The sequence below is a fragment of the Lutra lutra genome, chromosome 9 (assembly GCF_902655055.1).
Source record: "Lutra lutra chromosome 9, mLutLut1.2, whole genome shotgun sequence".
Lineage (NCBI taxonomy): Eukaryota > Metazoa > Chordata > Mammalia > Carnivora > Mustelidae > Lutra > Lutra lutra.
Window position 1 is genome coordinate 134,086,104 of NC_062286.1, and position 26,488 is coordinate 134,112,591.

The 26,488-nt window shown below is 51.9% G+C and overlaps 1 protein-coding gene across 5 annotated transcripts in view; it reads right to left on the reverse strand.

Annotated features, from left to right (window-relative positions):
- ATP9A (ATPase phospholipid transporting 9A (putative)) overlaps window positions 1-26,488 on the reverse strand; it is a 132,645-nt gene that overhangs the window by 8,168 nt on the left and 97,989 nt on the right. For all 5 annotated transcript variants that reach the window (XM_047744960.1, XM_047744959.1, XM_047744964.1 and 2 more), the window contains 11 exons: window positions 24,678-24,839; window positions 15,428-15,520; window positions 14,335-14,418; window positions 12,886-13,056; window positions 10,233-10,331; window positions 7,445-7,534; window positions 7,182-7,326; window positions 6,329-6,393; window positions 5,076-5,231; window positions 1,959-2,023; window positions 183-291 (listed from right to left, as the gene is read on the reverse strand). In XM_047744960.1, coding sequence (XP_047600916.1) covers window positions 183-291; window positions 1,959-2,023; window positions 5,076-5,231; window positions 6,329-6,393; window positions 7,182-7,326; window positions 7,445-7,534; window positions 10,233-10,331; window positions 12,886-13,056; window positions 14,335-14,418; window positions 15,428-15,520; window positions 24,678-24,839 — 1,239 coding nt within the window. The remainder of the gene's footprint in view (window positions 1-182; window positions 292-1,958; window positions 2,024-5,075; window positions 5,232-6,328; window positions 6,394-7,181; window positions 7,327-7,444; window positions 7,535-10,232; window positions 10,332-12,885; window positions 13,057-14,334; window positions 14,419-15,427; window positions 15,521-24,677; window positions 24,840-26,488) is intronic.

The window sequence follows — 26,488 nt, forward strand, 5'->3', positions numbered from 1 at the left end:
TTTTTTTAAGAAAAATAAAATAAAATCCCACGCCTTCCTCTAAGAAACCAGCAGTTCCAATCAGTGTGTTCAAACCAGATATGGAGGGTCTGTGTGAAATCAATTAACAATAGGGAGAGAGGGAGAGAGAAGGGGAAGGAGGAGGAAGGAGTGAGGGAAGGAAGTCAGGGAGTCCAGTGAACCTTGAGGAGATCCTTGTAGAGCTCAGGATACAGCATGGCAACTTCCGACTTGACATCTTTGTCCAGGACCAGAGAAAACACAGGAAACATGGTGTAAATGGTGGAGTACCTGGGGGTGGGGGGATGGAGGGGCAGAAATCACCACAGGTAAGACCCAGCTGAAGGAAAATGAGCAATTTGTTTCTCCAGCTTCTGCAGCCCAATTTCCATTCATTCGTTCCTTCAACAACCACCCACTGCGTGCCTGTTTGGTGCCAGGGCTGATTTTAAGCTCGGGAGATTCAGATGAAAAACTGATGGGAACATCTGCCCTCGGAGAGCTTTCATACTAATCAGTGAGTCAACAGAGTTGGTAAACTACACTGTGTGTTACAGGTAAGTGCTAAGAAGGAAACTCTAATGGAAGGGAGGGAAGGAAACCTGGGGGTGGTGTCATTTTCGAGAGGGTGCCCAAAGGATGTGACATTTGAGTAAACACCCAGAGAAGGTGAGAGGCAGTCAGGCCCAAGTGGAGGGAAGAGCATCGCAGGCAGAGAGGGCAGCATGTGCAAAGGCCCTGAGGCGAGAGTGCATCTTGTTTGAAGAACAGCAAGGCAACCAGTGCAGCCGGCTGCATGAGTGAGAGGGAGAGAGAAGGAAATGGGAACAGAGAGGGACAAGAGGGCCAGTCATGGAAGGTCACATGCAGCCAAGCTCCGGGAGCCCTGCCTACACTCTGGCATGTTCTTTTGTTCTTCTAGGACCTAACAAAAGATGCCCACCTGTCCAATTAGAAGCAAGCAGAATTTCACTGTCCACTGTCAGAGTGAACGGGCCAACATAAAAAGAAGGCAGGCAACTTTGGTAAGATTCTCCCCCAGGGTTAGCCAGCCTTTCTGTCCTCCTGCCTCTTCACGACCAGGAGCATGGCCTACATGGGTCTCCATCTAGGGCATGTGGTACCCAAATTCCACCCATCTGGCAATTCAAAGACTGAACACATTCTCCGAAGGATCACAAGAAACATGAATTCAAAGTCAGGAATGGGGTTGGGTTTGAGGGCAGCAAATGTCCCAGGGACACCCTAGTCTAGCAGGTCAGGGGCAAGCAGCAGTGAAGCTCCATTAGGCACGCACCCCCCCGCAAAGAGATCAAGGCTCTGGGCCGCCTTAGAGACCCAGCAGCAGAAGGTTCTACTGGGGTCCATGGCAGGGAGGGTACTCTCCAGAGCTCCCCTTTCACTTTTTCTAAGACCGCAATGAAATCACTGAGTCTGAACCTTTGATCTTGCTTTGATTGCTAATCACCGGTCAGCTCAGACTCTCATGGGCAAGCATTTTTCCATCTCCAGGTCCAAATGGCCAAGGGCTATGAACCACAAACATTTCAGACCCCACTTCCTCAGTGTGGTTACAGGCTTGTCAGTTCAAAAAAACTTGTGAATCTGAGAAGGTTCTAAATGGCATCGCCGGCAACTTGGGGACTGAACAGCCTAGACAGCACATTTCCTCGCTCATCTGTGGCATTTTCGAGAAGTTTCATAAAAAATTAATACCCTGCCTAGATTTTCTTTCTTTTTTTTTTTTTAAAGATTTTATTTATTATTTATTTGACAGACAGAGATCACAAGTAGGCAGAGAGGCAGACAGATAGAGAGAGAGGTGGAAGCAGGCTCCCTGCAGAGCAGAGAGCCCGATGTGGGGCTCAATCCCAGGACACTGGGACCATGACCCGAGCCGAAGGCAGAGGCCTTAACCCACTGAGCCACCCAGGTGCCCCCTGCCTAGATTTTCTTACCCAATGATGAGGAATCCTTGATAGAGAGGAACGGAGGCAAAGTAAAACACGGATGAAAAGACCGCCTGTGCCAACAAGAAAGGAGGACGTTAACAAAAATCGTGACAAAATCCCTACACTTATAAAGTAACAGTCAACGCTTATAGCACAAACTTCCTCAGCACAGCTGTGAGTGCTTTAATGAAACCAGCTCATTCCACAATTACAACCACCTCATGAGGTTGGTACTGTTATCATCAACCCCTATTACAGATGACAACAGTAAGGCACAGAAAGGTTAAGGGACTTGCCCAAGATAACACAGCTCGTAAGTGATGGGAGCCAGGAGTCATTCCTGGGTGGTTTAGCACCAGGGACCACTCTCCACCCCTCTGTGAACACTGGCATTAGGGGACACAGGCTGGACTCAGAAATACCCTGTGCGATCCCTATGAACCCCCAGAACCACCCAGGATATCCAGTCCTATCGCCTGCATTTCACAGGAGGGGACTCTGAGCAGGTAAAGGGCACTGCGGGGCTCAATCCCAGCTCCATACTCCAGCTCCCCAGGGGCAGGGCGGCAGAGAAGGCACAGCCCCTCTTACATGACACATTTTACTGTTTCTGGAAATTTTTACAAAGAGCCCATAACCTGCTGCCTTTGTTAGACAAGAGCAATAAAGACCCTTCCAAACGCTCCCTGAAATGTCTGCTTCCTGACTTGGAAAACAGGAGCTACTGGCCGTGAAAACCAGGCTGGGGAGATAAAATCAGACTTGACACTCTGTTACTTCCGTCTCTGGGCATCGACAGGCTCACGGAAGGAAAGTGGCCTCAAAAGCGAATTCCTAGGGGCAGAAAACCAAAAAGAGGCCAGAGACGACGACAAGAGGCTTTCAAAAGCTGAATACAAGAGCCAGCCTGAGCCAGCCTAGTGACTAGAAAGGTTGTGGCACCAGAGGCGTCTCACCCCCCATCACCTGCTGTGGGTGTTTGTCTGGCACAAAGCTCGAAACGCAGGTGCCACCTGGGGCCAAGGTCGTGGGCAGCCCCAGCTGCACCCTGGTCATATTTCAGAACTGGAAGGTGAAAGCCATCTTTCAAATGACTTTCTACCCCAGCTGGGCTGCGGCACAGAAAGGATGGTTGTAAAAATGTCAAGAATCTGGTGTTTCGTTTTGTAAATCAATGTCAAGAGCCTCCTTCCCCTAAAAGGGCCAGGTTAGCCATAAAGCCTTCATCGTGGAGAGAACACCTGAGGGAAAAAAAACACTACGGCCACATCTATCAATGAGACGGACGCCAAGGTGCGGCTCCAAGAGGGACTTGTCTTCAGCCAGCCACTTTCAGCACAGTGGACAGCGAGATGTTTTTTCTACAGCCCCAAAGAACAATTTCCCATCCTGAAGTTTTTTCTAAATTGATGTTTTGAGAGCGACCACATACAGGCTTTACAGAAGTCAGCTCGCCCAGCCCGGCTTCTGTGCGCGCGCCCAGGGGCGAGCCGATCAGTCTCCCAGGGACGGATCCAGAGCGCCACCCACGAGCTAACACAGAAGTACAGATGTGGTCTGAGGAACTGTAACAGCTGTTTGGGTGTAGATCACGTTGACCAAAAAATCACTTTAAGGCTCCTATGTTCACAAATACAATAGATGTTGAAAACCTAAAATGACCTCCAGAAGGTGAGAAAGAGGCCAGAAGAGGGAGAGGGTCTCATGTACACGAACAGTATCGCTTCACTTACTCAGAAAGGGAGGATGTCTTTTATGTGGCAATTGCCTTTCCCATAGATTAAAACATCCCCTCACTGGATACCTCGCCCTGTGGTTTTATGACGAGGGGAAAGGATGCCTTCAGCACTTGACGTCTTACAGAACTCTGCTTCTCTAAGTAGCCTCATCTGAGAGGCGAGGCAGGTCTTATCATCCCCATTTCATGGATGGAAGACTGAGACCCAGAGGGGTCTCTAGGTCTCAGAGATATTTATGGTGTGGTCAGAAAGAGATGTGGGTTTCAAGTCCCATCATCCCTATGTTCTCACTACTTAACTGGGATATTTTCACCAAACATCCATGAAGAGGAATCAATCCATCAATCGTTTTTCAACACCTAAAATGTTTTCTTTCCCACCCTTCGGCCTTCCTCCTAGTGTACACTTAATTGCCACAGACCGTTGACAGATGTGAAAGGAGCCAGTGAGAGAGGAGGTGAGGAAAGTACCTGGAATTCTTTTGTGAGAAACAAGATGGGAACAAGATGTTACTCCGGAGAAGCTGAACAATGGGACGGCCCAGCTCGACTCCCACCTGGGATGGCTGGAGGCGGAACCGTGACATTGGAGGCCCCTCAGGGCCACAGGCTCTGCTGCCCCACCTGAGAGCCCACATGAGCTGAGGCCACGATCCAGGCCTCCCTGCATCGCAGGCACTCAAGGAGACACCGCGACCAAGAGCATGGGCTCTGGAGTCCCCACCTGATACAGACTAACCCCCAAGAGACACTGCATGTGTTTCTCAGCCTCACGGAGCCTCAGGCTCCCCATCTGTACAACGGATGCAGGCGACCATGAGGACCGGGTGAGGTGCTGCCCTGTGGACATGGAGCCAGGGGCCCAGGGTGTCGGAAGAACTGGAGAACACAAGTTTTTCTCCCGCGGTTGTTCTCTGCTGGCCCTTTCGTGAGCATCCGGAAAATCCAAGACCCGAGTATTTGCCCGCATCTCACTCTGCACGCTTCCCTCTGACAAAAAAAATCCTAACAACTCTGGGCAACAACACACCTCCCTCCTGCCAAGCAATGGCCAGGCCCACTGCTAATGCTCACAGCCACCCTACCACAGCGAGGACGGCCTGCCCCAGCCGCCAGAGGAAGGACCTGGGGCAATCCAAGGTCTGTTTGGCTGGAACGTGGCCCAGCGGGGATTTAAAACTGGTCAGGTGGGAAAATAAAGTCAACCAACTGACCAACCAACCAACCAGCCAGGGAGGGTCACAGCTCCAAAGCACGGTCGAGTTCCAGGCCTTTTCCCTGCTAGCCCCAGGGAGGGTGAACAGAGTCGCGCCGCCTGCCCCTGCCACCTGCCCCCACCTGCCCGCCCCCTAACTGCCCCCCACCTCGACCCGTCCCCCGCCCACCTGCATGGTGCTGATGCAGAGGCTCCGGTGGATGACAAACTGGCTGAGGGCCGCCGAGCGCTTGTAGCTGTTGCGGCCATGCACCATGAGCAGGCGGCCCAGGTGCTTGAACTGGGTGATGGAGAAGTCGGCCGCCAGGGACGCCTGCTTGCCTTCCTGAAAGCCACACAAAACAGGCACTGTCAGAAGCACAGGAGGTCAAGGCAAACACGTTTGTTTTGTTTTGTTTTCCACGGAAAAAGCAAGACACCGTAAGGGGATCTTTGGAAAACTTCAGTGAAGAGCTTCTTTGGTTTCGAGCTGTGCTCAGTAGGTGGTCTGAGTCTACGTATGATTGAAAAAGAGGAATTTATTTAAATAAAAAACACTCTAAGTCACAGACAGTTATAATTTGGAGGTCAAAGGGATCTAGTATCTTGGGGGTGCGCCCACCCCGTAAAGTGCATCCAGAGCCAAGAATCATCAGACATAGGCACCTTACGACGGTCTGTTCCTCTGAGCGAACTGTAAGGCTGGGGGGCGGGGGCTGAGGGAGGAAAGGACACAGGAGAGTGTGGATTCGCCCGATTCATGAAGCCGTGGGACCAAACGCACAGGACGGCATCTCTGGCCCTCACTTGGGGCCTCTGTCCTCCTGTTAAACACAAAGTCCTAACAAACCTGGGAACCCCTATACTTGCCTGTCGCCATTTAGAAGTCACAAATTAGGACAGAGGAAACAGTAAAAGGCAAGCACAGAGGTGATAAGGACAGCAAGAGAAAAACTGTTATAACACACCAACTTTTTTAAAAATGCAGCTTTTAGTGAGGGAAAGACTGCGCCACATTCTCCTCTGACCCCCAAGACATCAGCAGACAGCGTGATGACCGATGCTTTTACGGACACTGTGATGGCCACGGAAAAGTGAAGTACATTCACAGTGCCCTGACAATACAGCAAAACACTCTTTTTTTAAGCGTTGGCACGCGAAAAATCATCACTCGTCATCTGTAAGATGGAGTGATGTAGATCCCCGACTCCCACGTGATAACCCGACTCCCATGTAATAATACCAGGGGATCACGCTTCGTGGTTCCTTGTGCTTCGTAATGTGAATCTAGAATTTTCAGAAGCATCAAAGCTATGTTTTGAGGGAAAAAGCAGCTCCGGCTAGCAGAGAAGAGCAGCTCCCAACCCAATACAATGACCTGTCACCGTGGCCCCAAGCACCCGGCAACGACCAGCACCCCCCACGCCCCGCGCCCGCACTCACCTTCCCCTCCACTCCCACGCCGCAGTCGGATTCCTGAATCATGCTGACGTCGTTGCCTCCATCACCTGCGGGCCGCACGGACCGGAGAGAAAAGCCGGGAAATTAGAGAGCGGCGAGAAACAGGATCCCCACATTTCATTCTTACTTTGAAGCACTGTAGAAGTCTGTGGCCTTTCACTGAGCGCTTCTTATTACTATAGCCTTTTCTGCCCCAATCCATTTAACCACCCCACACCCCATAGCATCGGCTTCCTGTCCCTCAGACGGAGCAGCTGAGCGTCAGAGGAACACCAGGTGACTGGCGAGAGCCCCAGCCATGGAGCGGCGGCAGGGGGACCGTGTCCACACCCCACCCCTGCGTGGGAGGCGCCGGGTGCCGCAGCCCATCAGCAGCAGTGACCGACTCGACGCTTACGGAGCCGATCCTGAGCCCTGCGGCCAGCACTTTTGAAATCTACCCCTTTTTCGTTCTCATCAGCACCACCTGAGTGCTTATGACCCCATTCTACCAACGGGAAGACAGAGGCTCAGATGGGGACAGGCGCCCAGGCGGCCCGGATCTGGCCCCACCTTGTGCAGTCCGCATCCCTCTGCAAGGCGGCTTCCTGCCTCCTGAGCAAAGGAAAAGCAAGCTCAGGAGAAAAGCCCTGCAGCGCGCTTATCTCCTCTCACTCAGGGGGAAATACTAAAAATAATATCAGAGCCAAGGTCTGTTGGGGGAGAAGAGCATGACCTATGTGAAGGGGCCAGGACACAGCAGCAGAGTCCAGCCACCCTCGGAGAGAGGGATCCAGTGCATCAGTGGCCGGGGTGGAGGGGCAGGGGGTGGGGACGGGTGTGGGGGGGCACCTACCTACTGCACAAGTGAGCTTCCCGGTGCGCTCCTGCAGCAGCCGCACGATCTGGGCCTTCTGGGTGGGCGTGCAGCGGCAGCAGACCACGGCCGGGCACTGGCAGGCCAGCTCCATGAACTCGTACTCATAGTACTTGAGGCAGACCTGGGGGGGGGGGGGGAGGCAGAGGGGGTGGGTCACCCGAGGTCCCTGCCCCCGCCCCCCAGGCAGGAAGGGAAGCGCACTCCCAGGAGGACCCGGCGGGCGGGGTCCCCGCACCCACCTCCAGGGAGTCTCCAGAGATGACCAGGGCACAGTCATGCTTCCTGCGGAAAGCGTTCAGCTCGAGGTGGGCCTCGCTGCGGTTCGTCACCTGGAAGGGAACGGAGGGGTGGAGGGGGCCGTGCTCTCCGGAGATGGCAGAACAACAAACAGCGGCTTCCTGAAGCCGGGATGAAGACAATGGCCGCCCCAGCCCGGGACCCCCGCCCTGCCCCTGCCACCAGACCCAGAGCCAAATCAAACCGGGTTTGTTATGATTCTGCGGGAAGCGGGAGAGCCGGTATGCCAACTACTACCTTGCATTTCCCCCAGCACGGCTGTGACCCACATAGTAAAAGAAAAAAAGCTAACTGTGACCCCACTTTCATTGTGTGCCAGGCACTATGCTAGGCCCTTTCCATGGATTTTTCCACATTTACATCTCACAACAGCCCTACAAGGTGCATAATGATAACAGCGTCCTTCTCACATAAGGAAACGAAGGCACGGCGAGATCCGTGAGCCCGCCTCAGGTAACTCGTCTCAGGGGCTGGACAGCAGGCAACAGAAGCCAGGCATCTAGCCGGGGGACCAACTTTTCTGTGGCGCACCGGACGGTACCCCCTGCAGGCCCCGGGGACCCTACAGTGCTGGCCAAAATGACTCGACTCTGCTATCATAGCACCAAGGCAACCACAGACGACAGGTAAACAAGGGGGCATATCTGTGTTTAAATAAAACTTTATTTGGGCGCCTGGATGGCTCATTCGGTTAAGCATCTGCCTTCGGCTCAGGTTATGGTCCCAGGATCCTGGGATCGAGTCCCACGTCAGGTTCCCTGCTCGGTGAAGAGTCTGCCGCTCCTTCTGCCTCTACCCCTCCCCCCTGCTCATGCTCTCTCTCTCTCAAAAAAATAAAAATCTTAAAAAAAATAAAACTTTAGGGCGCCTGGGTGGCTCAGTGGGTTAAGCTGCTGCCTTCAGCTCAGGTCATGATCTCAGGGTCCTGGGATCGAGTCCCGCATCGGGCTCTTTGCTCAGCGGGGAGCCTGCTTCCTCCTCTCTCTCTCTGCCTGCCTGTCTACTTGTAATCTCTCTCTGTCAAATAAATAAATAAAATCTTTTAAAAAAAATAAATAAAACTTTATTTACAAAAGCAGGTGGCCACATGGACTGTCGTTTGCAACCCCTAAATATACAGAATGTAGAGAATACAGAATCTACACAACATACAGTTGAGTCTCATTATGTTCAGTAGTTATGCTCTGTAAAGTTGCTTTGAACACCAACTTAGCAAATAAGGAACCATTCATTGCTCCTGGGGGAAATACAGGCGAGGTTCCTATGAGCCTTTGGCCATAATACTTCCCTCAGTCAACACAAAAATCTTGTTTTATATGTGTTTTTATTTAAATGCATTTTTTCAAGATTTTATTTAGAGAGAGAGTGAGCATACGCACACACATGAGCAGGAGGAGGGGCAGAGGGAGAGGTAGAGAATCTTAAGCCGGCTCCATGCCCAGCACAGAGTCCAACTGACACAGGGCTCGATCTCACAACCCCCAAGATGGTGAAATTAAGAGTCAGACGTTTCACCGATGGAGCCACCCCAGTGCACCCTAAACACATCTTCTGAAATGCACATTGTCGATTCACGAACGCGGAACTCCTAACCAACAGCATTCGAGCTCATGTCTGAAGGAACTCCAGCCGACACTCGCACCTTCTCCGTGAGGGACATCGGGCCTTCCTACACTTTGCGACACTAGACACAGTCCAGCCCTGTGCTGAGAGGGGGGATTTGAAACAGTGAAATCACTGACGGCACAAAAATGCAAGAAAAAAGTGGCCCTCCAAGACCGTGGACTGTGCTCGTGGGCAGGACGAGAGCCGAGAAGGCGGGAGTCGCCTCGTGTGAGCCCAACTGGGAACGTGCACGGCAGGCAATGACGGTTCCCCCCTGCTCTGCACTTGGCCATGGAGGACTCTGGCCCTGAGCACCGATCTCGGGGTTACAAATACATTCTAGGAAGTAAGAGCGTTTGCAAGTGTGGAGTCCCCAGCTGCTGAAGACGAGCTGTCCCTGGCTCTACCCCACACTACCGGGTGGGGCCCCAAACTGCCGATCTCCTGAGGGTGCTGAGGGCTGTGGACCAAAGGCAGGGAGTCGAGGGGACACTCCTGGGACGGACAGGGGCCCTCCAGTCTGCGGGCTCTGGCTGCGGAAGGGGACCACCCGCTCCTCACCTCCCAGCTCTGTCAAGCCGACCCCAGCTTGCGGCTTCTGGCCTCGAGCAGCTCCTCAGGGCCGCACTGCTGGGGTCAAGTGCTTGCCACAAGGGCAGGAAATTTCCCACTTGCCCACCTAGTACATCTCCTTCTAAAGGCTCCTCAAGGGTTTCCTTCAGGAGGACAGACCCGCCACAATCTGAGATCTGGAATTTACTTCTTATCCAAGGACTTGGTCTTCAAGGGTCTGGTGGCATCTGGACTCGCAGGTACAATTCCCCACGCATGGGCCTGTCTGCACCCTTCGCCCCGATGGTGTCCTGCATCAGCTTCTCAAAGGGACCGTGACCCCCACCAGGGTAGGAACACTGGACCGTAACTAGGTGCGTCTGAACCGCCACCAGAAGGAACGAACCCTGCAGCCTCGCCGGGGCCACTCAGTAATTCCCCTCAAACCCAACGATATAAGTTCCCCCACCCAAGGTGGTTACTACACTCCTCTCTCCCCTCTTTAGGGTTCTGAGGTCACCCCGCAAACTGCAGCATCGTCCCTGCGAGGCCCCAGTGCAGACAATACTTTACCAGCCGAAAAACATGGATGTCTTGGTTTCTGGTCACCAGGTGTGCGTTCTTCGCTGTGCACGTAGCCGTCTCCAGCTTGTCCCCTGTCAGCATCCAAACCTAAAACCACAGCAGAGAGGGGCTCTTCTGGGCCACTGTCCAAGGCCAGCCTGCAGCCCGTGTCTGCTCAGTTCCCAAGAACATTGAGCTAAACTCCATTTATTCCAAATTTTTAAAAAAGATTTTATTTATTTATTTGACAGAGAGAAAGACAGCTAGGAGGGAGCACAAACAGGGGGATTGGGAGAGGGAGAAACAGGCTCTCCACTGAGCAAGGAGTCCAATGTGGGGCTCGATCCCAGGACGCTGGGATCATGACTTGAGCTGAAGGCAGATGCTTAACAACGGAGCCCCCCAGGTGCCCCTCATTTATTCTAACTTATCTTGAGGCTCATGGTGTCCCCAACACACTGCAGGAATACCCCACTCCAAAGGCTTCAGGACCCCAAGTGACCACTGCTGGGGGCAGTGAAAGCTGGTGCTTCTAGAAAACCGTTTGGCCACACGCTTCCACAGACATCATGAGGTTCGGTTTCTGACCTCCTCATCCCCCTTCCGGAAATTTTTCTTAAAGCAATAAATAATTTCAAAGAAGGGGACAGCAGGATGGGTGAGGGTCACTTCCATGCCCTACAGGAAACACTGTTTTGTCACGTTACATGCAGTCTTTCTAGGTGGTTGGTTAAGCCAACGGCAAACATGCCAAGTTCCTCTGCCCCTCCCAACAGATCATTCTGTGTCTCGCTGCCATGGGCTCAGAGAGGGTAGGTGACTTGCCCCAAAGCCACACAGCCAGCTCCCATTCCGAACAGGCCCAGAATCCCCGTGTTCACAGTCCAAATGGAATGTGCTTCCTGCTCTGCTGGTTTACCCATCAACCCTCTGCTCTCGCTGCCCCCAGCAGGGAAGGGCGCGGAGTCACTGTGCAAAGGACACGCTGGCAGCAGGGGAGGTAGGGGAAAGCAAACGGCAATGGTTTCCAGAGCGTTTGCCGTGCCAGGTGCCCATCAAGTGTCATCCATGTTCAGTGCATGTGACCTTAACAGTGACGTGCTGAGGCAGGAAACAGCCCTGAGAAGCCAAGCCACTTGCCAAGGACTGCCGAAGTAGTCAGCGGAGAAACCGGATTCAAACCCAGGCCATGAGACAGCCAGGACACGGGCACTGGGCCCTTTTGTCGGGGTGGGGGAGGGCCGTGGCTCTGGGCTTGACCCTGGTGGGTGTCAGCCTCTTCTCTCAACACCTCATCTGGCCGTTTAAAAAATGTATTCTTTTTAGTGATCCCAGTTTGGTGCCAGTGTTCAGGGTTTGCTGAAACACCAGGGAAGGAGCTGGGAGGCTCAAGTTCTAGAAAACCATGGAAAGTCACTGGTGCAGGACGGTACGGAGGCCCCACGTCAGGACGACAGGGGTACCGCAGGTGCGTGCCCAGACCTGAGCCCCAGGCCCAGCAGCACGTCTCCCACGTCGCTCGGCCTTGGCCGCTGCGTCTAGAAAGGGGCCGAAGTGGGAATTCCAAGCTCCCACAGCTTCTGGCCTGTGAAGGACCTTACGCTAGGCCTGCCTCCAATCCCGCCCCTCCCCATCCCTCCCCCCAACACTCCCTTCCCCCTCCCGTCTGACCAAGGAAACCAGAAAGAGAAGTCCAGTCCACACTCTGGGATTAGAACAGCTTTTTGGCGGCACCTGGGTGGCTCCATCGCTAAGCCTCTGCCTTCAGCTCAGGTCATGATCCCGGGGTCCTGGGATCCAGTCCTGCATCGGGCTCCCCGCTCAGCGGGAAGCCTGCTTCTCCCTCTCCCACTCCCCTTGCTTGTGTTCCCTCTCTTGCGGTGTCTCTCTGTCAAATAAAGCCTTTAAAAAACAAAAACAAGAACCCAGCCTTTTGGAGAGAACAGCTTTGAGGAGAAGCTCGAGATGGAGCCAGAAGCAGGAACTGGAAAGGCCCAAACTTAGAGAGACGGGGTCCACGGAAGTTGCCAGGGACAGATCCGAGCACCGCGGTGCAACAGAAGCGAGCCCTTCTGACTTCGGACCTTTTTTCCACAAGGGGGACCTTGCTGACCATTTCCTTGCAATGAACTAGGCCTCTGGCCCCAAGACACAGGAAAGCATCGGGTTTACACGGGGGCTGCGCTCGCTGTAAAGGCGGCGCGCGCGCCTCTGTCGCCCTCTGCTGGCCTCTCTGGATTAAACGCCGGGGTTTCTTTTCTTTTTTCTTTTTGGCCCCAAACCGTGTGAAGACAGCAGTTTGCTGGAACAGGCGGTCAGTCCGCGGGGTGGCCACTCATTCACCCAGAACAACCGGCAGACGGCCGGCCGGTGGCTCAACAAGAATGTGCCGGACACCCCGAGCCGGCTGGAGGGCGGAGACGCGGCAGGCGGTCCCGCCTTCGTGGAGCCCAGTGGGGGGCGGGGGGAGATGTCCTCCAGAAACAGGGCCCGAGGGGCAGGAGGGACACAGTGGCCCATCCCAGCCAGGGCCGTGGTCACTGTCCGCGCTCTAGGGTTCCTCGGTTCCCACCTCTTCCCCGCCCTCCTCTCTCATTTCTATGCTCTGCAGTGGGGACCATCGTGCACCTCAGCAGCTGGGCCCCAGGCCGGGTCAGCCTACCTTGATGCCGGCGTTCCTCAGGGTCTCCAGGGTGGGCCTCACGTCTGCCTGCAGCTGGTCCTCCACCCCAGTCAAGCAGAGCAGCTCCATCTCCATCTCCAGGCTCTCGATCACGGTGGCCACTTTGAGCGAGCGGTCGTGCACGCTCAGCTTGGCCTGGACGTAGCGGGCCTGCGACACAGCGGGAGATGCCACCACTGCTTAGGGTGGGGAGGGGAACACCCAGCGGGGGATGAACGGAGACGTCCAGCGTCCTTCCGAGTTCATCAGCCCAGATCTTACACAGGCCTTAGTACCACCCTTTCCTTTATACTTGCCTGCTGTACAACTTCTAGCAAGTCGCTCAGTGTATCTGATTCTCGACTGTTCTCATCCATGAAGCAGCAGTAACAGTCCCACCCTCCCCGGGCCGTTGCAAGGATCGGTACAACTCAAGATCTCAAAAAGAGAGCACGTTCTCCCACACACAGCACACACTTTGTGACCAAAAGCCCCTGATCACCCGGTTTTCTGAAGATGAAGTCTCACTCCAAAGACCATGGACCCAACCCTTCAGTTTAGCCACTTTATAGGGTTAGTGAAGACGTGGAAGAAAATAAAAAATCCCCCAAATGGGTTGTTTCAAACACATGCTTTTAAACTTGGAAGGACAATTTTCAGGGCTAGAATTCTTGCTAAATAATTCTCCGCAGAGAACTCAAGCACAAGGAAGAGACAGACTCGGGCACAGCTCCCCTGGGAGGGCCAGGACAAGGACCCCTGAAGCCTGTCCCCAGCCATACCTCCCCCGGGTGGTCACGCGCCCGTGCACATGCTGGGCTTTGTGTCAGGCCAGGACCCTGCCCTCAAGAATTTATGGGACAAGAGGACAATAAACCACACATATTCATGCTGGAACCCTTGACCATCAATGTCAATGATCTAGTTCAACTCTTTTCACAATGTAAAGAAATGAGGGCTCCAAGGAGGTGAATCATTTCAAATTTTCCAGAGGATATCCCATGTGTCCATGACTAACAAGTGCTGGGATGTAAGAGTGAACCAAGCTGACAGTCTCTGCACTGAAAAAAAATTTGATTCTTCAGAGAAGAATGTGAGATGGAAACACAGAAACAAGGTCATCCTAGGTGGGGACTCCCACAGTGAAGAAAGTGAGGCAGGTGATGGATGGTGAGCAGTGAGCTGGGGCTGCCTTAGATGGTGAGTCCGGGAAGACTTCTCAGAGGCAGTGGCATTTGAGCAGAGACCCAAAGGAAACAAGGGAGCAGGCCATGGAGCTCTGTGTAGTAAGAGAGTTCCAGGCAGAGGAAAGAGCAAGTGCAAAGGCCCTGTGGCAGAAGTGAGCCTGGGGAGCTCAGAAAGGACCTCAGTAGGGCTACAGGGGAATGAGCGAGGGGGAGATAAGGGTAGGGCTGCAAAGAATAACAAAAAGGTCCCAGGACCACTTACTTCAAAGTCTTGATACTGTTCCTCTGCTAGAGACTTTTTCGCCACTACCAGCACCCGCAGACCTTCTCGCGCCATGTTTCCACACTGCAAAGCAGACCACAGTCAGTGGAGCGGTGCACTAAGAGCTCCACCTCTAAGCCCCAGACTCTCATGGAGGAGGGCCAGACGCTACAGTTGACACAGGGGCTGGGGAAGTGGCAAATCAGACTACGGCTTTCCCCTAAAGCAAACCTTCTCAAGGGAGGCCGCAACATGGCAGTCCATAGACCAAACAGAGGTTGTCTCTGATTGACACAGTATACATTTCAAAATTTAAGTCAACGCTGTTAAGACTTCACAGGTAAGTCTGGATTTGAACTTCAGATGAAACCGCCCACACCTTCCCAAATAACCACAACCAGCGATGGATGAAAAGCAGCAGCTTCTAAGTCTTCCCAGAAAACAGTTGTCAAGGGAAGAATATTCTAATATGCTTAACATACAAAGTCGACCCTGCTAGAAGAACACACCCCAGCCTGTTCCTTTTGACTTACCTGCCTGGCCCCCACTGGCATTTGAGTTTGCCACCCTCTAACTGAAAACAGAATATTACTGAATGGAAAATGTGCCTTTTCCTACCTGGAGCAGAGAGATAAAACAAGATCGGCCTGATAAACTGGAGAGTTTCCTCCCTCCTGGCTGTGGCCAATTCTCCAGACCACGAACCAGAAGAGGCGGCCTGGGACGTGGCCCCCAGTGCTCCCCGCCCTCCTGGGACCGGCCTCCACCCAAAAGCCAGAGAGAAGCTGACTTCCCGCACAGGGCAGCTGGGTGAGCACGGAAGTGGGTCTTGCCCCGCATGAGCCTTCAGATGAGAGCTGGACCCAAGCAAACCCTCTGGAGACCCTGAGCAGAGGAGCCAACGAAGCTATGCCCAGATCCCTGGCCCACAGAAACCATGAGAAACAGAAGCGTGTTATTTGACGCTAAGTTCGGGGGCCACCTGTTACGTAGGCACAGGTGACAAGCGGAGCCCCATCTCGCTTTGCCATGCGAGGGGCAGCCTGTAGACATGCCCCTGCAGCCCGGTTCTCACTCCGCGCACCCCGCTTACCTCCTCCTCCAGCCAGTCATTGTACTGCACGATGCCAGCCATGACGACATCTGCTCCTTTCATGTAAAACGTGATCTCTCCGGTGGATTCATCCTAGAGAGGGGGCCCGAGGGAATGAATACCCAAGAGGAACACCCACTTTCTGCGCCTGTGCCCACTTCCCAAGACAGATGGCGTACAAAGTGTACTCAGCGGACGCCAGTGTTTTCTCACTTGGCTAAAGATAAAAAGCCAGAAGGTGGGGGGGCTCACTTTGGGGCAAAGGCCACAAGAAAACAGAAGAAAACTCAAAGCATTTGGAAACGCATTAAATGATGAAAGCAAGATCAAAAGGATTTAAAGACTTTGTTTTTAGTTATTACTATCCCAACAGGAACAGACTCCCACGCTGGAAGCGCATCTTAATTTACAGACGGGACTGCCAGGATCATCAAACTGTGGTCTACCTGGAAACATGGGGAAGTAAGGTTGTTACCCAGAGTGGGGTTCTCGACCTTGGTATCATTCACATACGGGCTGGTGAATTCTTTGCTGCGGGGGCTGACCTGTGCACTGCAGGACCTTTTGAGGCATCCCCGGGCTGTCCCCACCAGATGCCAGCAGCACCCCCATGGGGACAACCCAATGTCTCCAGACATAAATAAACACCCCCTGGGGAGCAAACTGCCTTCCCTGAGAACTGCCGACCCTGGTACTTCCAGACCCTTATGTCTACCCGAGGACCTAGCTAGGGATCAGATTACCCAGGTTCTCGTTCACACTGACCAGATTTTCTGGGGAGTAGGTAACACCATGGCCCCAGTGTCGAATGCTTAGACCCGACACCAGCTTTCAGCTGTGTGCACTTGGACATGCTTCTTCTTTTCTCTAAACCTGTTTTCTCATCTGTAAAATAGGAATACTAACAACTCTTACCGCACAGGCTGTTGTGGCTTAAATGATGTCGCTTACACAGAGCGCACAGCCAAGGGCCAGACACAGAGACAGCGTCCACTCCACGTCCTCAGTCCTGCTCGGGGGACGGGAACGTGACACACCCCTCGAGTGCGCCGTGTGGGGAGACCAAGGCTTATTAGCCCAGTGGTTCTCAGCGGAGGAGATCTTGCATTTACCAATATCTGGTGATCTTTTTGGTTGTCACAACTCGGGGTTGTGGATGCTACCGGCATCCAGTGGGTAGAGGTCCGGGATGCTGGGAAGCATCTCACAGGGCACAGGGCAGCCCCAGCCAGGAATCATCAGGTCCCAGCATCAAGAGCACCGAGGCTGAGAAATCCTGGCTTTGGAGAACAGCAGTAAAATCCCCGGTTCTTATTCCTTGACATTCCTTCCTTGGCAACCCCCATCGCAGGGAGCCTGAAGGCAGGGGAGACGGGCAAGGGAGCGGAGCATGGCCCTTCCCGCCTCCTGCCTAAATCCCGTCACCCCGGGAAGCCCAGAATGCGTGCCTGTGAACTCTTTACTACACGTGAAATAAATACCCAAAGCCAAATTCTCAGTGTAAGTTTCCTCCTTCAAGACAGCTCTCTAATGCCCTGGGATCACCGACAGTCTTCGAGAACTACGCGCTTACTCCGGAAAGCACCTGCCTCTCCAAAGCGGAAACTCCGCGTGGTGCACGTTCCACGGATCGCACCTGTGTATGCCTGTGACTCGGGCCAAAGAGAACGGCATGAAAGCATCCCAGGGCTCTTCTCCCTGCTCCCTTTACCCAAATGGTGCTTAACAACACAGGGATAGGAAATAGCTCCCGGGGGCGCCTGGGTGGCTCAGTGGGTTAAGCCTCTGCCTTCGGCTCAGGTCATGATCCCAGGGTCCTGGGATCGAGTCCCGCATCGGGCTCTCTGCTTGGCGGGGAGCCTGCTTCCTCCTCTCTCTCTCTCTCTGCCTCTCTCTCTGCCTGCCTCTCTGCCTACTTGTGATCTCGCTCTGTCAAATAAATAAATAAAATCTTAAAAAAAAAAAAAAAAAAAAAAAGAAATAGCTCCCGCCCCCCCACCACCCCCAGCTTCCTCTCCTGCCGAGGGTGCTCGGGAGAGCTCGGCCAGCTCGTCCAATATAAACACGTATCCACTGTCTCCTCCCGTTATACTCATTTCCTCCCACCCGGTTCATCACAAGGTTACTTCGCTCTCATACAATGGCAAGACTACGCCGTAAATTCACAGGGAGCTGCTGGTCGCACGGCATTGTTTTGGGGCCTCATCTTTTTCCACTGTGGTCTGATTCTGGCCCCTGTTCAAAGGCCTCTTTTATGCAAACAATGACAGGGTATGATCTACAGCAATGATCGGCCTCCATCACTGCACGTGGGATGGCGGGGGGGGGGGGGTGCAGTGGAACATCTGTACACAACAAAAACAAAGCAGGCAACGCAGCCTTCCTTCAGAGAGACGAGCACACCGGCCCCAAAGACAGAGATTCACGCCAAGACAAGACTTTGCTTTGTGAGTGCAGGAAGTACCTGCTAAGCACGGGCCCTGAGCTCACATGTATTTTTGGTGGGGGGCGATGAACCCACCGAGAGCATGTTCCTAACGGTCCACAGGCACGAAACCGAGACATACGGCTGAGCTGATGCTTCCTCCCGGCAGGTAACTGGGCTGGTGTCTTTAAATGACAGGAGGCTATCTGGGTGCATCAGACGGGAGCTGCGGGCCCCACACAACAACCATGCAGAGGGGACCATTCTTTGTCAGGAGGCTGTCCTGGCCTCCACCCACGAGGTGACATCAGTGGCACCATCCTGAGTCGTGACAACCCAAAGAATCTCCCAACCGTTTTTTTTTTTTGCATGTCCCCTGGAGGCAAAATGGCCCCAGGATGAGAATGCCTTCATTGGAGGAGTGGGAGAGATCTCTACAGAGTACAGAACCTGCCCACACGCCCTGGAGGCTGGTTGTCACCGTCAGAACCACAGACAAAGAGGGAGACAGGTCAGCAAACAAGAAAACTTAGCAATAATATGCATTTCATTAAAGATGGATGCTCACGGACTGACTTTTAGTAGTGAGAAATGAGAAACGTTAAGTTTCCAAGGAAAGGAATATTCAATCAATCATATTTTTGTTCCACCAAGCACCACGTACACATAAAAATCACCTTTCACTGATACCAGAAAATGTTCACCATATATATACTGTTCAATGCGGGGAGAATTTAGAAAGCCTTATGTGACATTCGATCCCAATTTCATAAAAATCTGTGTGTATGTTTACACTCCTATACAAATAGAAAAAAAAAACTGAGAGAAAAATCTCTGGAAAGGGAAGAGGGTCTCATCTTTTGGTGGTGAAAATAAAGATGATTAGAGCTTGAGCTCTTTCTTCACATATGTATTTGTTCTGAATGCCTTAACTAAAGGATGGGTTGGTTTGTTTTTTGTAACTTGGAAGGGTGGGGTGCGGTTTGGAAAGTAAGGATTTGTCCATCCAAATCCCCTACCGTTCCTGCTGTGAGAACACAGGGCCACAGCTCATAAACCAGGACGCGTATCTGGGAAGGAGAGCCCTTCAGAGCGAAAGGAAGGGTGGGGGATGTTGCTCACTTATCTTAGAATGGCTGATATTGGGTATCTGGGGATGAGTCAGCCCTCAAATGACTTCAGCAGAGCCCATGGTCCTAGAACTTGAAAACATAAAAGCTGGAACAAAAGTAAATCCGTGGGAGATAATGACTCTGATTCACCAGGAAACACCCACCCACCTGATCTATGCTGCTGCTTCCAAGCCACGGATGTTCTTGATATCAGATGTGTGTTCAAGACACAGTTTAGAAGCCACGGGTCAGACAAGGTATAGGCTCGTGGGGGAAGCAGCAGCAGCGTGGGACAAAGAGCTCCCTTCCCACCCAAAAGTTGCCAAGGAGAGGTGTCCTGTTGAGTCTCAAAGTACCTACTGGCATCGGGGACATAAAAACCCCTTGAAGTGTGTCAATTTCCAAGCACATTTGTGCTGCGTCACGGGGTCATCAAAATGCAGCTCATGAAGCTGTTTCTTCTACACGGAGAGGGGAGGCGACTTCTTCAAGGGCTTCCAGTGACCCCCACCCCCATGGTATCCACGCCCCGGGAGACCTGTTCCCACTGAGCAGGGGGAGGGGGCACAGACCTGGTGACCTGCCTCTAGTTAGCAACACGGGACTGAACTGATGGACGGCCAGTTCTGAGGTCACGTGACAAAGACTGTGCCTTCACCTGCTCACACGCTCCCTCGTCCCCTCCGACGAAGCCCGCTGACCCGCGAGCTGCCCTCCAGAGAAGCCCACAGAGCCGTGAACGAGGGGGACCTCCCGCCAAAACAGTGAAGACCTGACGCCCTCAGTCCAGCAAGCGCAAGGGGTCGAGTCCTGCCAACAACACCGATTTTATCTGGAAGCGGATCCTGCCCCAGCAAAACGCTGCGTGACCCACACACGGGCCACAGGACCCAGTGAAGCTGCACCCAGATTCTTGGCCCAGAAACCCGGTGAGATACCATCTTCTGTTGTTTGAAGCCGCTAAGTGTGGGGTGATCGGCTATGCAGCAACACGTGACACACTACACCCCAACGTCACTACGGGGGCTCTAGGAGCTTTTCGACGCCCCTCGCACTGCACCAGAACTCCCAGGTCCTCGTGGTTAAAGAATATGGACTTGGCAGCCACATGACCAGGGGCCAGTCCAAGCTCCACATTCTCCAGCGAGGCGAACCTGCGGAGACAGCTTGGCCACCCTACACCTCAGTATTCTCCCCTGTCAAATGCCAATCAGAATGGTGCTACCTTGTTGGCTTAGGGGAAGAATTAACGAGACTATGCAAATCACTTAGAACAGCATCCGGCATGCCATAAGCATCATTAAATATAACCCAGCACTACATTATTTCTGTTCCTACAGCAACTCCTAGTACCTCTGCTACTAAGTACCCTGATCACCAACTATTCATATTACTAATACAGATTTATTATAATGGAATCTACAGCTCTTTGATTTTTTAATGCATAAAACGCTTCGGTAGATCAGGGCAGAGGGGAGCCTCATTTCTTTTCTTTTTTTTTTAATTCCTTTTATTTTTAAAATTTTATTTAAATTCAATGCCTTGTTTCTTTTAAAAACAAAATTAAAAAGATGAGTCATATCCCAAAGTTGCCCATGATCTGGGCAGAATTTTCTCCAATCAAGCCAAATGATGTGAAAAACCTTTACAAATGCCAAGGAACCATCCCAATACCAAAACAGGTCCAGATGGGACAGAATCATCTGCATTTTTAAAGGTCCCTGGGTAATTCTGATGACCAGACAGGTTTAAGAGTTACTGAACACGGTGGTGTCTGGAACACAGGGTTCCCAGGCTTTCCGGAATGGAGAGTGAGGTTCTCTGAGTAAAAGAACAAATGGTAAAACAAGACGGTGACAACATTTTAAAAGTCTGATGCCATCAAACAGTGGGGAGGATGTGGAGGAACAGTGGCACCAAGATTAGTACAAGCACTTTGGGGAAGTAGTAAAGATGTATATACTGCAGGGTGCCTGGGTGGCTCAGTTGGTTGAGCGACTGCCTTCGGCTCAGGTCATGATCCCAGAGTCCCGGGATCGAGTCCCACATCGGGCTCCCAGCTCCATGGGGAGCCTGCTTCTCCCTCAGACCTCCTCCCCTCTCAGGCTCTCTCTCTCTCTTTCTCAAATGAATAAATAAAATGTCTAAAAAATTTAAAAAGATGTATATATTGCCAACCCAGCAACGCGACCTCTGGACACACTCCCCAGAGAAACATCAGCACCATGTGTAATGGAGATCAGGACAGAAACGGACACGCGTGGCTGTGCTGTTTCCAATGGAAAAACAAGTAGCAACTATCTGACGCTTATCAGCAAGAAACCCCGCAAGCCAAAGGAAGAGAGGTGTAGGTATACAGTGTAACACTCCAAGGTATAGGTATACAGTGTAACAGTCCAACGTGGCTACAATTAGTCAAGGAGGGTAAAGAACATAAAGCTCTTTTAAATGTTAAGAACAGGGGCGCCTGGGTGGCTCAGTGGCTTAAAGCCTCTGCCTTCAGCTCAGGTCATGATCCCAGAGTCTTGGGATCGAGTCCCGAATTAGGGTTTCTGCTCAGCAGGGAGCCTGCTTCCTCCTCTCTCTCTGCCTGCTTCTCTGCCTACTTGTGATCTCTGTCAAATAAATAAATAAAATCTTGAAAAAATAAATAAATGTTAAGAACACAAAGGGAGATGATGATGCAATGCCACTTATATGAAGAATAAAAATATGCAAAACCATAACACGCATTATTTACACCCAACCATGTCTGATAACAGTATTTTAAAATTCCTTAAAAATTACGAACCTCTGCAGGAATGGAAGGGAAGCACATCTAGGAAGGACAGATGGGCCTTCCACTGAATACACAATATTTTATTTCTTTAAAAAAAAATTTAATCTACAATACCTATAAAAACAGGGATTAATCTCAAAATATAAATTTGAGCAAATGAACTCAAACACGAAAATGTACAGCATGATTTCTTTTATGTAAGGAGAAAATCTCAAAAAGTGATCAATCAGTGGTAGAAATTGGGAGAGTGGCTCTATCCCTGTGGGGAGAGGGATGTAGGTGACCAGGAAGGAGCACCAGGGGGTTGCTGGGGTAGCGAAGGCTGGGATTCTGATCCTTGCTCTGGATGCCAGTCGCATGGGTGCCCTAACCGTGTAAAACACTTGAGCTGCACACTTAGGACGTCTTCACTGTTCTCTGGGGCTGCTGTATTTCAATAAAAATTTCAAAATATAAAAAAACAAAATTCGAAATAAATGCGACAAAATGATGATACTGAAGGATCACTAAATTTTTTCCCAATAACTTTTGTGATCGTACAAATGAAAACCATTTAAAATACTGAATTACAACAAGGGGGGGGCCAAGACTACTCAATAGAGAAAGAAGAGTCTCTCCAACAAATGGTGCTGGGACAGCTGCGTACACACCAACAAAAGAATGAAGTTGAGGGGCGCCTAGGTGGCTCAGTGGTTTAAAGCCTCTGCTTTCGGCTCAGATCATGATCTCAGGATCCTGGGATTGAGCCCCACATGGGGCTCTCTGCTGAGCAGGGAGGCTGCTTCCCCTTCTCTCTCTGCCTGCCTCTCTGCCTACTTGTGATCTCTGTCTGTCAAACAAATAAATAAAATCTTTAAAAAAAAAGAATAAAGTTGAACCCCCACCTCACGCGGCATATACAAAATTCATCAAAATACCCAAAATGCATCAATGACTTAAAGAGCTAAAACCACAAAACTCCTAAAAGAAAATAAAGGGGTATGGGGCATCTGGGTGGCTCAGTGGGTTAAGCCTCTGCCTCTGGCTTAGATCATGATCTCAGGGTCCTGGGATCGAGCCCCGCATCAGCCCCGTATAGGGCTCTCTGCTCAGCAGGGAGCCTGCTTCCCCCTCTCTCTCTACCTACTTGTGATCTTTCTCTCTGCCAAATAAGTAAATAAAATCTTTTAAAAAAAAAAAAAAGGAAAGAAAATAAAGGGGTAAATTTTTTTTCTAAATATAGGGATAAATTTTCTTTCTAAATATAGGGGTACATTTCTCTGTCAAATAAATAAAATCTTAAAAAAGTAAGAAAACATAGGGGTAAATTTTCATGACCTTGGATTTAACAATAAATTCTTGGATATAACACTTAAGGGCAACAAAAGAAAAAACAGATAAACTGGGCTTCGTCAAAATTAGTGACTTCTGTGAATCAAAGGAATTTTATCAAGAAAGTGAAAAGCAACCTACAGAGTAAAAGAAAATAGTTACAAATCATCTCCCAGATGATATCCAGACTATGTAAGGAACTCTTACAACTGAACAACAGAAAGACAACCAAATTAAAAGGTGTGCAAAGTCCTCAGATACACATTTCTCCATGGAAGATATAAAACTGCCCAATAAGCACACAAAAAGATACACAACATCATCAGTCATTAAGTCAATACAAATCATAACCACAATGAAATATCACTTCCCAACCACGACAATGGCTATAATTAAAAAAAAAAAAGGAAAATAAAAAGTGTTGGCGAGGATGTGGGGAAATGGGAACCTTCCCACATCAGCTGGGAATGTAAAATGGTGCTGTGTTACAGAAAACCATTTGGAGTTTCCTTATAAAGTTAAATGATGGAATTATCCAGCAAGTAGGTAATGGACCCAGCATGACCCAGCAATTCCACTCCTAGGTCTCAACCCAAAAGGACTGAGAACAGGTATCCAAATCCTTGCAAGTGAGTGCTCACAGCGGCACGACCCACAACAGCCAAAAATGCAACAACCCAATGTCTATCAACAACCAACGGACAAGCGATGACCCAGACACACAAAGGAACGGGGCTCTGGTTCGTGCTTCCACATGGATGGATCCAGCACAACATCAGGCTGAATGAAAGAAGTCAGACACCAAAGGTCACGTATCATAGGATTCCGGTCACAGGAAGAATCCAGAATCAGTTAACTTCTTGAGACAAAAAGCAGACGGGTGATTTCAGGGACTAGAATGAAGGACGGATGGGGAGTCACTATATTTAAAGGGCATGAGGGTTCCTTTTGGGGTGATTAAAAATGTTTGGAAACTTGACAGAAAGGGTAGCTGCAGGGCGCTTGGGTGGCTCAGTTAGTTAAGGGTCTGACTCTTGATTTCAGCTCAGGTCATGATCGGGGGGTCGTGAGATCGAGCCCCGCACTGGGCTCCATGCTGGGTGAGGAGTCTGTTTAAAATTCTCTCTCTCCCTCTACTCCACCCTCCCAGGGCACATAAATGCTCTAAAAAAAAAGAGAGAGAGAGAGAGAAAAAAAAAGAAAAAAAAAAAAAACAAGTGGTGGGTGTGCAATACTGAATCTACTAAATGCCACTGAATTATACACTTCAAAATGGTTCACTTACGTGAATTTCACCTCAGCAGACAGGTGTTTAAACAAAAGCGTACACAGCGAGGAATGCATTGTATCAAGAATGCCCAGTCCGCGTACGTGAGACCTTTCCTTCTAGAACTAGGTTAACCGGAAGCTGATGCCCTATCCGAGGTCTTGTCTACTTCAGCGGACCAAGAACATTCTTTCCATTCAGGCAATTCTACTCTCTCGTTAGTCTGGACAACAGACATCACCGCCAGAAAGACGGTAAGAAAAGGTTAAGAAAGAACGCTGAGCTACGGGGACCCACACAGGAGACCTGAGTTTTGGAATCGCCTCGAGTCTCGAGTCCCGATGGGGGTAACTCACCCTCACGATGACGCCCATCCGCTTGCTTTCGTAGGTGAAAGGGAAGATCTGTAAGATGGTGAAGTTCAGGATCTGGTCGCCAGGGGTCCTCAGCTGCATGGACGACTGGTCTCGGCCCACCAGGGTTAAGCCCACACTTTCAGTCCACTGGACCAGGGCCACCTAAACGGGACACAGGGTCGAAGGTCAGATACACCGCCAAGGGTCCCGGTTCAGAGGTCAAGCAAACGAACACCAAGGCGGGAGGGGTGCCGCAACCGGCAAAGCACCAGCTGTCACTGTGTCCCCGGGGAAGGCTGGGTCTGCCGGTGGGGACAGCATCCGTCCCTCTGGGCTGGCAAGCACGGCCACTCGCCCAGCCGCCCTCCACACAGTAAGGCTCACCTTCTCCCCCAGGCCCCAGAGAGGGCTACACGCTACCAGGAGAGCACACAGGGTCAAGAGTGCCCCCTTCTGGAGGATTCGCACTGAGCCCACAGCAATAGCCGGAAAGGAGGGAGCAGTGCAGGTGGGGGGAGGGGGAGCCCCTCATTCACACTCTGCTGTAAGCTTCTCCAACACCCAACCAGGCAGGTGTCCACAGCGGGTCTCCACCAGGCAGCTCTGCCCCTAGGGGACCCAGAGCAACGTGTGGGGACAGTTCTGGTCGTCACAACTGGAGAAAGGGGTGTGTGCCCCTCACACGTCCTGGTTCCTACCCCGCAAGGGGCTGCTAAACAGCCCACAACACAGCCCTCAGGCCCCCAGCCCAGAAGGCGGTACTGCCAACGGGGAGATCACTGGTCTACGCAGGTGAGGAAGGTCACTAATTCAGCTGCACAAGGTGATGCTGGCGGGCGGTGGCGTGGCCAGGCCATGTGGGTCCTCGGTTTACCTGGCGCCCAAGCCCGCCTACCACACATGGCACTTCCCAGAGGCAAGGCTTCTATTGCCACCTGGAAGCTTCTAGTAACCTCAGTGAGGCTTGCTTCACTTTGGTCAAAGGCAGGGGGCTTGCGAACTCCAAAACGGGGGCCAAATTGGTCGTGCAAGGGAGTGAAGAGGACTGCGGGGGTGGGGGGTGGGGGCAACAGGACCCGCGTCACATCCACAGGGGTGGTGACCCCCATCACACTGAAGAAGGACACTGCCCCAAGGGAACGCAGCCCAGGAAGAGCCAGAGCTTCCAGCTTCTCAAGAAAAACCAGAAATCTGGACCTGTCCCTGAGATTTCCTTTTAGATGCAATTAATGCACCTGTTTTAAAAGCTGGGGAAGAAAATAAAACCCCATCCACAGATGACTCTGGCTGAGTGTCCAGGAAGAGAAGGAAGTAAGAGCAGAAAAGGAACGCAATGGTGGGGACAGAGAGGGGAGATGGGGAGGGATGGGACAGCAGCGCATGCAACCCCACTGGCCCTTCCTGCCATTGCCTGGGAAGGAGACACAAGTAAGCGTGACAAGCCCACGGTGCACCCAAGGGGCAGGGTCCACACCCAGGGTCAGCCGGCCCCTCACCAGCCCGCTGAGCTGAGAAGGACCGACTCCACCTGACGGGCGCAGAAACAGACTCAGAGGCAAGCGTGGCGGGCTGCTCCCGGCCAGCAACGGTGATGGTTGCTGCTGTCACATGATCGCCTCCTGGGTCTAAGTGACCCAAGTAAAAAAGCCCAAAGGAAACACATCCCAGCTTCCAGCTCCCCCCATGCCGCAGGCAGAGCACAGGGGCTCGCGCATCAGCATACCCTCAGGGGGTGCCTGGCCATAGTCAGGAGTCCAAACCCCATGTCCCCCGCCCTGCCACTGAGTGGCAAGTTCACAGGGTGCGCAGCA